Below are 14274 nucleotides of genomic sequence, written 5' to 3' on the forward strand. Positions count from 1 at the left end.
TAACAGGAACCCTCTTGGTGATAGTGTGATAAAAGAAAACTAAGAAGAATTCAAACAATTACTAACTTAAGATAACTAAGAAATTCAATGAACTTTATATATTTATATTTTTTTTCTACAAATTACAAACTCTACAATGTAATTGCAATCAACTTTAATCTCAAAAGGGTACCTTTGCTGTCAAAAATGGAGGCTAAGGAAAAGTAGAAAATAAGTATATATTTGCTAAGTGGGTAATCAAGAAATCCATTTAATTTTAATTAAGAGGTCAAGACAAATAGGCAAGTTATAGTCTTATATTATAACCTTAAATTCTCTTTTGATTTCTTTAGTTTATATATATATATATATAATCATTTTATTTTTATTTTTAATTATTTATCAACATTGAGAGTCACTATTTTACTCTAAATTATCATTTTCCATTTTTTTTTTGATGAAGATCATTTTCCATTTTTAAATCAATGGAAGGTGGTCTTCAGAGCCTAATAATGTTTAGGCCAATATATCACTCTTGCACAAATAAATACTAACTGTGGCTAACCCCTCGCTACCACATCCACCTATGATCCGGTCAGGTATTCTATGACTAGGCTTAAAGTTTTATAATTTTTTAATATTTCTTTTCTGCATTTAAATTTATCATTGTTTCACTTTAAGTTTTTACACCACAATTATTCTACTACCTTGAGTTCACATTTTATACATTAGTCTAAACGATTAACTTAAATGAACCTTTTATTATAAGTTACATCAATTTATTATTGTAGGTATACAACACGGAGATATAGATATTAGTTAGTATCATGAAAGGTAAAACAATTCTAATGATTTATAGAGTAAATTAGAGCATTCATTTTAAATTAAATTTATGTTTTTAAAATATCCTTTTTTGTAATAATCCTCATGTGTGACTAACATAAAAGCATAGAATTAGGTGCTGAGGCGTGCACATAAGCAGAATTTACTATTTCGCTTGATTGACATTGAAACCATTTAGCGTCGACACCAAGCACCGAGCATGGAGTTGTCATAACAAACTCACCTGGCCATGAGGCCTCTCGCTGCTACATCACCTATCCGCGAGGCCACCGCAACCTCATGGCGGCATACACATTTTTTTTTTCTATTCTTTTTTTCTTCTCTTATTTCTATATTTTATTAATTTCCCCCCTCTTCATCCTCCATCCCCCGGGAGAAAAAAATCTAATGATAGAAAAAATTATACATAATATAATTTTTAACCTTTTAAAATATACTACCATGAATATATTAATTCTATATATAAATTTAATTTAATTTTAAATTGATCAAAATAAATCTAAATTAAATGTAATTTAAACTTACTTTATTCTAAATCGACTTTGACTCAATCCTAATTTTTAAAATACTACTTTAATTTAACTTAATTAATTAATTATTTTTTTAAAATTATTCAAATATAAAATTTAGTATTCAAAATTTTTTTATATATGTTATGATTTTGTGATGGTAATAGAGATAGAGAATTAAAGTCATCATCCTAGAACTATCATGTATATATGTAATAATGTATCAATGTATTAGTGATCATCCCCTTATCCTTTTACTATGCAATAAAAATTTAAGCAATGCTTACATATTCTCAAAATATAAAATTATATTAATCCATGAATAATTTAAAATTTTCAAATAAATGTAATACAATCAATTCTTAAAATCATCAAAATATATCTATAGATGTTGAAACTGAAAATGAATCTTCATGACCATTATAAATTTAAGATCTCGAACTTGTACCTGATGTCTTTGCAATAAACTTGAAACTGGAGATTAATTTTCATCATCATTATAAATGCAAGTTCCTATAAAACGACGGTTAGACCTGTTATGTTATATAAAGATGAGAGCTGCTTAGATGGAGATGAAGATGTTAAGGTAGATGTGCGGACATATGAGGATGGATAGATAAGAAATGAGAAAATTAGAAAGAAAGTTAGGTTGCACCTATTAAGGAAAAACTTTGGAAGATATGTTTAAGATGATACATATGTGTATTTAGATGACTAATAAATGCTTTAATTCAGCGATGTGAAACTATGACAAAATGCACATCAAATGAGAAAGGTGAAGACTAAAAAGGACTTGGTTAGTAATGATAAAATAAGATAAAATTTATTTAAATATAAATGATAAGATAATAAAAGATAGAGCCTAATGTCGTAAAAAAGATCTATACAATCGATTCCACCTAGTCGGATCAGGCTTGATTGCTGTTGTATTATAAATGCAAGTTTTTGAAATTCATGCCTCTACAATAAGATTGTAATTAAGACTATTTAATTATGTGCAATAATGCTAAAAATATAGATTTTAAATTTATACATTAGTGAATAAATGTTGCAAAAGATTCAATAAATATCAAACATCTCATAAGATAATATCAAAACTTGAGCTTACCACTCAACATCTCAAATATAACTTAATAGCAAACATCTATAGCAATCAAATATTGATAAATATCTTTTTTAATTAATGTATTTTATATTTTAAAAATAGCGAAAACATATTGACACGGTTTGATACGATATCGAAACCATATCATTTCAATCATAAATTGAAATTTTGGCATGGCTCGAAATTTGAAATCTTGCATAAAAAAATATCAATTTATTTAACTCTCAATAATTTATTTTATTATATTATATTTAATTATGCTATTTTAAGTATTATTTTAATCTCCATTTTCAAAACAATTATGAAAGTAGATATAATCCATTTTATCTATTTATTCATGCATAAGGAAATATATATGGAAGCCAAAGAATAAACTTATTTACCTTTGAGTACAACAAAAAGCTCTGAGTGTTTGCAAATCAACATGGTTTACTTTAACTTGTATCTACAACTATAACATTAAATCTCAAAATAAATAACTAATAATGATAATAACACAATATAAATTTACTAAAATTCAAAGTCGCTGGATCAAATCTTGATCATGCTACCTTGACATAATCTAAAATTCTAACGAGACACATACTATTGTAGAATACTAATTTATTTTTTCCATCCTAAATTAGGTATTCCAACTTAAAATTAAAACAAAGTTCTAATAAAATAAAATATTTATCCCATGATAGGTGTTTCATTTATATGAGACATTCGACCAAATTAAACCTAAAGAACACATCGTAATTAATTTGAAATAATTACTCTTTTTCAATATCAACATAAACTTATTTACCGATTCTTATCTTTAAATTGGCCATCATATGAATAACATCCTCATTGAATGAAGGTACCCAAAGACTCAGAAAATGAGAAAGACCAACGATTGCTCTTGTCTTAAACAAAAACAGTTGAATGAGGGTTGCGTACTCCACGCAGGCAAAGGAAGGAAGAGAAAGATGAGGGAAGGAAGCCAATTGCTTGCCCTTTTTCTCCCTCCAATTTCCCTCCTGGCTTTGATTTCGGAACTAGTAGAAAAATGAGAGAAATAGTACAAGGGGAAGGGAAGAGGAAGGGGGGGGGGCCAACAACCCGTGTCTTTCTCTTCAAATGATGGTTGAGGTGGCTGCAGTGACTGCATCAATAGTGGTGGAGAGAGAGTGAGCAGAGGAAGATAGAGGAGGTTATAGAGGAGGCTTTATTGTTGGTTGGAAGAAGAGGAAAAGGACAAAGAAGAAGAAAGAAAAGGATAGGTGCTATTACTTTTGTTGGAAGAAGATGGAAAGAGGAGGAAGGAAGAGAAAGTAGAAAGGGAGGAAATCAACATATGGAAAGGCTTCGATGCATGTGGTGTGAGAGGAACTGACTTGGGAGAGAAAAAGAACTACATAGAGGAAGAGGAGAGAGAAAATTATCTCCAACTCCTTATAACCCTAATCATCACATCTATTTGATGAATTTAATTCGAAACCAATTCAACTTCAACTCGACACCTAAATTCTATTTTTAACTATTCGATTCGATTTATTTTGCCTTGTTAAAAATTTCAACATTTAATGGTCGATTTGACAGAGAAACATAGGTGTGTGGTCAGATGACTTATGTGATAAGCAAGTTAGTGAATTGGAAACATACCAAGTCGATTGAAGTATTTGTTGCTCGGTAGAATAGTTGAGAAAAAGCTTTCATGATCAAGAAAATAGTCAATTGGGCTGAAGTAGAAAAATAGCAGATTGCATGCTGAACTTGAAAGCTATAAATAAAGAGGCAAAGGGAGCTTGTCAAAGTTAATGAAAGTGAATGAACATTGGTAAGAAGGCTTGGAAAAGAGTCTTGAGAAGAGCTCCATACTTGTATTGCTTTCGTTAGTGTATTATTATTGTTTCACTTGCATTTAATTTTCTTGTTCACATTGTAAGTAAAACATTGTTAGAGGTTTCTCTATCTTTAAAAAGGAACTAGGAAGGAGAAAGATATCTTCGAGGGGTGACTCACCGGACAAGGCCTATTCATAGGCCATGGAAGAAATGGAGATTCTGAAACACATAAAGTAGAAATGTTAGCCGTATCCATGAATTTTGTATTGTTGTTTGTTTATATATCCATTGCCAACTAACAACTAACCAAGCGAGAACTTGAGTTGAGAGATTGCAATTTCAGGCCACAACTATTCATGCTCCCTCCAGCTGGTTCACAGATCCTAACAGTGTACACCATTAAACTTATCTTTTGGTGCTCATGGCTAAGAATCAATGAATATTCAGTTCATTTTTCAATATCAAAAACATTAGAGAAGAAATCAAACTCCAAAAGAATGAACTAGTGAATGAAATTGAAGGCAAATATTACTAATTTGGCATGGACATATTGTCTTCCTGGGAACAATTGTTTACTGATAAATTCTTTATGTTAGTTTCCCTTTGCTAAATGAACATGTACAGTTGGCGCATGCCAACATAGTTGGTTTCTCTTTCTTGTTTAATATATAGCTGTTTGACAAATCATTAGCAACAGTGTACTAAACATACTCCTGGTTAGTGCTGGGAAGTACAACTTGCTATGATATACTACACATTATATATGGTGGAGTAATTTGAAATCTTGGCTACTTATGCATATAGCTCTATCAATAAAGCATAACAATATACACATGCATGACATAGTAATACTTGTTTGCTTGGTTTTGTACATTTAAATTCCAATGCAGACTTTGCATTTATATGGATACTTTTAATTTTGTGTCTAAGGTAAATTGGTCTCATGCATTGATGACATCTACATTAAAATCTGTAGAAATTTATAGTATTAGCAGAAGATTTATGTTTAGAATGTATTTGAAACAATAACAGAAGAAAGAGCTCCAGGGAAGTGGAACAATAAGTTTTGGAATATGAAAGTATCTGTAAGCATTTTTCTTCTTGAAATGAAGTATCCCTTCATTTATTTTTTTATTTCTTTTTTTAATACATTAAACTCTATTCAAAGCATGACTAATTTTCCTTGTCTTTGAATGCTGTTAGGGGTAAATCCACCAAATTTCATTGTACCACCTGTTGAAGGTATTGCTGGAGGGGGCACTGGTTACGGGTGGACTGATGGTGGTGTTGAGTGCTCCAACTTTGGCAGAGGTGTTATTGATCCAACTCAGATTCCATCAGCAGACTTGTTACAAGTATGGTGCATGCCTAGCACAGCAAATGTTGGCGAGCAAGACATGCCTCGGCCTTTTGATCATGTAATTCATTCTCATTATAAATATTACTTTTTTGAAATTTACTTGAAGTTTATAAGTGCAATGTTAAGGTTGTTAGTGTAAATCATCATCCTCATGCTTAAATTCTCTGGATATTATGACAATACATAATGCAACTTAAAATGTCAGCTGAAATACTTTTTTGAGGTTCAGAACTAATGTTTATACATATACAAACTCATTGTTCTAATTTGCTGAATGTATTTTCTTGTACACTTCAATGGATATTTCTTTTACTCTGCTTCCTTAAATTTTTTTTTTCCTCAATGATTGAGCAAAATATAACAAATGTCTGTTGATCCTGTCCAAAATTTGAGGAGATGGTGAGCTGGCGACGCGACCGTTGATTCGGTGAAGCCTCCTCGCTAGTCCTGCAAGTGCAGGTACCGAGTCGGAAAGGGGTTTTCGGCGTTGGCCCTCTGACGCTCAAATCAGTCTTCCGGCGAAGTTGGATAGTGGAAATACTGTAGCTAAAGCGTGTGAAAGAAATGTATTGTGCCTAACTCCGCCGTGGAAGAGAACCCCCCTTTTATAGAGCTATGGTAGCGCTTGTGCACGCATCTCAAAGCACAAGCGCGTCTTCCTAGATGTTCTATAAAAGACAACTCCAGAAAGTGTCCCTGACACATTCCCTCAATAGGGCATGCATATCTCTGAAGGGACAGTAAGAGCTTCTACCGTACGAATCGCAGGTAGACCATGTTCTGTTGTCCGTGGCGCCTATTCCCAGGAAGATGTGGTGAGCTGAGAAAAGGGTCCACTGTTTGGCCGAGCGGGCACCCGCTCGATCGGAATTCTTTACACGGCCACTCAGGGTTGTTCCTTCCTCTGGCCGATCGGTCATGCTCTAGTCCGCCATGCCGTGCAATGGTCGGCTTTGCTCAGCTCGGCCAGGAACTAGCTCTGCTGGGCTTGGCTCCGCTCGGCCAGGAACTAGCCCGCTCGGCCTATATTCGCCTGGCCTTCCATGTCGACCCATTCCCTTGACTTTGACTTATCCTTGGTAGGGTGCCTCGTCATTACCGGATCATCTGTAAACAGATATTCATTGCTCAATCATTGTAATCATACTAAATATATTTTCTTGTATGTTTCAATGGATGTTTTTTTTACTTTGCTTCTTTTTAAAAAAATATTCCCAAAGATTGAGTAAAATATAGCAGATATGCTTGTAAACAGATATCCATTGCTCAATTAGTGTATACATACTCATTCTCACTTGATGCATGTGACTGGAATGACTAAGATCCACTTGACACCTTGTATAATTGTTTATAATGACGAACAATAGTGTGGTTTCATCATGATATTCTCATTTTACTCCCGCATTTTTCATATTTGTGGAAGATGTTAGTGTGTTTACATGAGTCGTCTATATGAATGTTGAAAGGATATAATGCATAGATTAATTCCTATGGTTTTGTTCCTATTTCAAGGCTATGACTCTTAAGTACTTGGATGCCACAACCTTTGCTATGACAACTAAAGTATTGAATATTAGGAATTTTCCTTTTCCCAACGATTTGGGTATTTGTCTCTATTCGCTGGTTGATAGATCTAGAACAAGTTGGGCTACTGGGCTTGCTAGATTGTGGCAACACCCCATAAATAGGATTGTTATTGAGGTGAATGATTCTCATAAAAGGAAAAGTCATAATGTTGGTTATTTAGTGTTTGTAAGCTAAAATCTAGTTTCTATTTTTCTAAAAGCGGACAATGCTCTTATGCGATGGCATCATAAGTTAAGACATTCAAATTTTATATATTTCAAGAGCCTTTTTGCATCTTTTTTCAATATTATAAATCTGAATGAGTTTCAATGTCAAATCTGTCAATATATTCCAAATTCTTACTAATTCACCTTACAAAGAATCACAATCTTTTCCATTAATCCATAGTGATGCTTGAGGACCGTCTAAGACCTTGTTGGTTCATGATATTTATAGATGATCACACTAGACTTACATGAGTTTTTCTAATGAAAAAAAAAAATCAGAGATAGCTCTTATATTTCAAAAATTCAATACCATGGTTCCAACTCAATTCCAAACGAAAATACAAATTTTAAAGACAGACAATGTAAAGGAATATTTTGCATTCATTCTTAGTGATTACAGATTATTCATTTAAGCTCTTGTGTTGACGCACCTTAATAAAGTGGCATAGCCAAAAAAAAAAAAGACATCTCCTATGATTAGCCTAACCTCTCATGTCCTCTATACATGTACCAAATCAGTATCAGGGAGAAGCCGTTCTCATTGCAACCTAGTTCATAAACAGAATGCATTCTCAAGTGAATTCTAGACCCCATGTTAGTTACTACTAACAACGATCACACATCTCATATTTGTATTCCTTCTCAAGTTGTTTGGCTTCTTTGCTTTTGTGCACATTCATAGCCAACACCGGGGAAAATTTGATCTTAGTTCTTGGGGTATTCTTTCCACAAAAAGGGTACAAATGTTATTCTCCAACTACAAGAAAATTTTATAACTCCATGAATGATACATTTTTTGAACATAAATCATATTACACCACATTTGATATTTAGAGGAGAATAGTTTCACACAAGAATATCAGTTGTGGTACATCACTACTACGAAGATTAGTGACCTAGATATTCTCACACTTTATCAAATCTGCTTAATAGCCAGATAGATGCCCCTACTCATCAAAATGAACCCATGGCCCCATACTTCAACTCATTTCCTCTCTTTAACTATTGATCAAGTCAAACAAAATCCCAAGTGCCTTCATTTCCCACACATTGTTCAATCCAAAAACAATAGTGACCTTATGACCTATTCTAGGATGATAAAGGACAAGAGAGATAGAGTAACAAGTACTCCTTGAGCAAATCTAAGAATTAGAACCGGACTTGAGATCAAAAGATCCACCAGGTAATTCTAATCCTAATTCTTTTAAAGATAGTGATCTTCCTATTGCAAAAAGAAAGGGTGTTAGAGAATACATAAAACATGCAATCTATAGCTTTGTATCATATGAGGGGCTATATAATAAATATAGGACTTTTGTGGCAAGTTTGGATCCATAGTAGAAGTTCTCACAATACCAAAATGGAACTAACTACTTCATCAATTGCATGTCAAGAATGCTTTACTCAATGGAGACATGACATAAGAAATTTACATGAGCATCCCTACCTCCTGGATTTGAGTTATAAGCCATAATCAACAAAGTTTGTAGGCTAAAACGATCATTATACAACTCAAACAATCCCAAGAGCTTGGTTTGATAAATGTACAAGAGTAATCAAGCACTATAGTCATCTACAATGTTTGGCACATCACACCTTTGTTAATAAGAGATCATCTGCAAGAAGATAGGCATACTCAAGAGCTTACTAGCCAAATAATTCAAAATCAAAGATTTGGGAAGCCTTAGCTATTTTCTTGGAATAAAAATAACTTAGTCAAATGCAATGCAGGAAATTGGAATGCATGGATGCAATCAAGTAGACATTCTCTTGGACTCAACAATCAAACTAGTAACGAAAGAGGGTTGTGCACTAGTTGATAAAGACAGATATAAGAGATTCGTGGGCAAAATCTTATACTTATCCTACACAAGCCTTGACATTGACTACTTGGTTAGTATTGTAAGTCAATTCGTGTGGCAAAAGGCGATTCGCTCGCCCCCAGCGCCCCCACCAAATATTGTAAGTCAATTCGTGAACAATCCAAATGAAGATCATATAGTCTATAGGGTTGAGGTATTTAAAATTAACACCAAGAAAGGGTTTATATTTCAGGAAATCAACAAATAAAGTTATTAAGATATATAATGATGCTGGCAAGATCAATAGTATATCGAAAATCAACTTCTAGGTGTTGCACATATTTATGGGGAAACTTAGTTACATGTGGAGCAAGAAACAATCTGTTAAGAAACAATATAGAAGTTGAATTAGAACAAAAACACATTATATGCGAAGGGATGTGACTATAAAGACCCTTATATGACTTAAGGATCATTGAAGAAGAACCTATAAAGATATTATGCAATAATAAGTCAACTATCAATATTGCAAAGAACCCAATGCATCATGATAGAATGAAACACGTGGAGATTGATCGTCGCATCATAAAAGAAAAATAGAAGAGAGAATAATTAAGTTACTTCATCTGCGGAATAGTCTTTAGACAACAACATCCTCTCACTAAGGCTTTACCATGGAAGAACTTTGAAGATTTAAGCTCCAAGTTATGCTTAATCAACAACTACAACCTATCTCGAGGGGAGTTTAGAATATTGTAGGATATCTTACTTCCTTATATAGTTAGAGTTGTTAATTAGCTATTAATTCTAGAAGATCTTTGAGGATATAGGCAGCTATTACCCTATTCTCTTTTTATATATATATATATATATATATATAAAGGGCAGCTCGGTGCATGAAGCTCCCGTTATGCGGGGTCCCGGGTAAGGATCCATTGTACACAGCCTTACCCTGTGTTTTGTAAGAGGTTGTTTCTAGGATTCGAACCCGTGACCTTTTGGTCACAAAGCAACAACTTTACCGTTGCGTCAAGGTTCCCCTTCACCCTATTCTCTTTATATATATATATATATATATCCATTTTTGTTGTTGCTAGTTTTGAAAGCTCTTTCATTATTTTCTAGATGTGGTATCGTCTATAACTGGGGTTGTACAATATGTTTTTGATTAAATCGAATAAAATTTTTTGTCTAATTTTTGCAATACCCAATCTATTTAAAATCCTTATACATACTTTTTGCTTTTGAATAACCCTTTCTGAAAGATTTTATGATGTTCCATTAACTTTATCTACAATGATATGGACTATCAATGCTGTGCATGAATTGATTCGTAGCATGTCTTGTGACATAAGATCTTATGCACCTGATGCACGTGTTTTGACCACATACTACTGTGGTAAGAATTTTCATTTACTTGTTTGCATGTTATCACTACAGATAGAGTGCATATATTTATCTACTTTGAGGACAATTGGGGTAAACCTTTAAGTTATAGAGAATAAGGTTGCCAATGATTCTTAAGTGCATGCCAATTTAACATGTCAAAACATAAACAATTTACCTTATTTGCTTTTATTTTATTTCTTTTTCATATCTGATGGACATATCACAAAATTTTGTTCCTAAGTGCCTCTTTAACGAGAAAACTATTTTGCAACTTCTTGATTTGGAAAGGCTATCTTGACTTATTCATTGTTTACTTGCATGGAAAGGAAATGAATTTGGGGAAAGAGTGGGGAAGCAAAGAAAAATGAAGGCTTGTGTTGACTTAGCTTGAGTAGGAGAAAGAAGAGTGAAGAAGGGGGAAACAAGATCCAAGGATTTGGGTGTCGACCTATGTTTCTTGAAGCATGTGGATTTTACCATTTTAGCATGCGATCGACGATATAGTTACGTGAGAATCCTATGCCTGCATGCATCCTCACATGCTTGGTGTTGGCATAAAAGCACGACAAATGAGGTTGTTTTTTATTTTTAAAAAAGTATATGATTTTAAATGTTTCAAATAAATTTGATTTTAAATCAATTCGTAAAATATAATTTTAATGTTTAAATTAAATTTAAAAAAATACAAACTTTTAGATACATTTAAAAAATAATTTAAAACCTTCAAATAACTTTAAATGTGATGAATAATCTTCAAGATTATGATTGACTCTTTAGAATATTTAGAATTATATTCGAACTCTTAGTTTTATTAATCTCCATGTTTATAAGCGTAATGAACTTGAGATAAATATTTATTATTTTAGTTTAATAGTTATTCAAAAGTTTTAAATAATATTCATGTGTAAAGATATTTACTCTATTTATATAGTATTTTTGTTAAAATTATATATTCTTCTTATAATTTTTTATCAATAAGATAATGTTCTTATGTTAATTTTGTTAATGGTATAATTATGATGATAGTTGCGACAAAAGAAACTATTAATGTAATTAGCATAAATACACCTCAAGTAGGATTAGATGAAGACACGAAATATAGATTTTGGGAAGACCTAGATGAGGTATTATAAAAAGTTCCGTCAAACAAAATAATTTTAAGGAGATCTAAATGGACATGCACGAGTAAGAAATGAGGAATATGTTAAGTGCATGAGGTTATGATTTTAGAACAAGAAATGGAGGAAAAATTATATTTGATTTTACGAAAACATATAAATTTATAATATAGCTAATACATTATTCATGAAAAGAAAACCCTTAGTTACGTTAAAAAGTGGAAACAATAAGTCACAAATTGATTTTATTATATCGTGCCAAGCGAAACAATCAAAATGTTTTGTTTTAATAAATTACCGAAACATGATATTATTGGTACTAAGACAATGTTTTATGTGGTGTTTGTTAATTGTGTCGATGAGTATCATTGCATGTTAGCACTCGACATCTCTTGACATATGCTAAAATAACGAATGTTAAAATTAAAGAATGTTATTTTTCTTTTCTTTTATAATTTATCTTCATTTAAGATAATATCAAAATATTACACATCGCAGTTAACTATATAGTTGTCTTATCTTTTTCTTTTTCTTCTTCATTTCTTTTCTCCTTCCACCTCCAATTTATTACCCACTCCATATTTCGAAATGTTAGCACGATACTATTGTTTCAATCAAAGACCGAAATATCGAAATGACTTGAGATTTAGAACTCTGGGCTCAACTAGTGCTAGTTGGAGTGGCTCAACTACTACAACAACATTGGTGAGAATTACAAGTGTTTGTGTTGCCTCAACATGAGGTGGTATTAATGGCCTCATTCCTTCTATGGGATTACGATGTGCAATTAATATTTGTTTATATTGATATGTTGGCATTCTTAGACCAAACTTGCAATTTCTTTTTCATTTCAATCCAACTATCACATCAACCTAACCCCTTATAGGCTACATTACTTCTTACACGATAAAATATAAATCTTGATATCCTTCACTTATTGTCTAAATATGGATCAACAATTTCATATGCAGTGGGCCATTATATACCAGGACTAAATTTTTGAATGTTGGATGTCGTGAGCTACACGGATGAACTTTATTAATATTTTGCTACACAAGTGATATTTCATAAATCTATTGATGCAACTATAAAATATCATAATATATCTTACATATATTGCTTAATGGGCAGTGTAGTTCAAGAGATAAGTGTAAAATATATGGTACAGGTGAGTATACACAATTGTGTTAACTTCAAGAGAATTGGAGAGCTATTGGAGTAAGGGCATCCAACATTATTTTAGACATCATGCATAACACACTATATCGATTTGATGATGGTGGATATCAATAAACTTGATATAGTGAAAAAGATAGTGAAAGAAGACCATTTATTAATAAAATTCTTTTATAATCATGAGTTCATGGATTGATGAGAATTTTTTGATGAAGAGATTCTATGGCTAGGAGCAACTAGGGTTGTGATTCACTTTCTCATGTTAAAGTTGTCTAAGAAAAAAGTTGAATTGAACACTATATTCACTTCTAAAGATTAGGACACCTTTCAATACTCTAGCACGATTAAAGGCAGGGATGCACAAAAAATTATTAGATGGCTTCTGGACACTCGTCATCTAATCCCTCTTCCCTCTTGAGTAGGCTCAATGTTGCAGGACTATGAAGTTCCATCTTTTGTTTAAAGTATCCACTTCAAAAGTTCATGGTCATTGGAGATTGGTTCCTGTGAGTATGAGTTGATTGTATTCAATCAAACTATTTGATATCTAATGTTTCTAGTGGAGCCATGAATATATAAATGGTCATCTTATTCTTCTCAATTCGTTCCTGCTTTGGTAGTTATCCTGGCACATGCTCCTGTATGGCAGCATAATTCTTCAGATTTATAGCAAAGCTGCTGTTTGTTTTGCTTGTTATTTGTTAATAATAAATTAAAGGTTTATGTTGATTGTTTCTCTCATATGTTGATTGTTATACAGGACCAAGTGATGCACAACTGGGATCAAATACTTTTGAGGCTTTTGTTAAAGTTCCAAAGTACTTGCGTCCACATACTCAAATTTTCTGTACTAGGTATAAAGAATTACTTTTGGTTATTTCCCTGACTTGGGATGTAAGTCTAGTGCATAGGGCTTAGCTGCACCAGATTATATGACTACTTTAATTGATAATACAATGCTCTTATTACTTGTGGCTGGTTAGCGGCACAACTAGCTTTTGTGTTGTATTGATGCCTATTATTTATCTGCTATTTTTATATGAATTGCAATGCATCAGGTTTTCACTTTTTTTTTTCTCTTTGCATTATGATCTTTCTTTCATGTTAGAATTTTTTTAAGGTTATAGATGTTATAGATTCTCAGTCATATATCCCCATAAACACACAGCAGAATCCTGGTAGGGAAGTGTTGAGCAATCCTTTTTTTTTCATTAAGTTTTGCTTATCGTTAACATTTTGTTGTTTTACTGGATGAACCTCCAACAATGATTTTATTAGTATAATTGTCCTATTTATCAAACTTATTATTTTATCTTACAAATGGTCGAACTCCCTAACTAGCTTAATACATAATTTAACTGAAATTTTGTTTGAAACTATGAAGCATGA

At 32.4% G+C, this 14274-nt stretch overlaps 1 protein-coding gene across 1 annotated transcript in view; it reads left to right on the top strand.

Annotated features, from left to right (window-relative positions):
* LOC121980104 overlaps nucleotides 1-14274 on the top strand; it is a 45149-nt gene that overhangs the window by 12535 nt on the left and 18340 nt on the right. Inside the window, exons 2-4 of the mRNA XM_042532071.1 lie at nucleotides 5451-5742; nucleotides 10468-10601; nucleotides 13646-13739. Of these exons, the coding sequence (XP_042388005.1) occupies nucleotides 5451-5742; nucleotides 10468-10601; nucleotides 13646-13739 (520 nt within the window). The remainder of the gene's footprint in view (nucleotides 1-5450; nucleotides 5743-10467; nucleotides 10602-13645; nucleotides 13740-14274) is intronic.

The sequence above is a fragment of the Zingiber officinale genome, chromosome 5A, assembly GCF_018446385.1.
Source record: "Zingiber officinale cultivar Zhangliang chromosome 5A, Zo_v1.1, whole genome shotgun sequence".
NCBI lineage: Eukaryota > Viridiplantae > Streptophyta > Magnoliopsida > Zingiberales > Zingiberaceae > Zingiber > Zingiber officinale.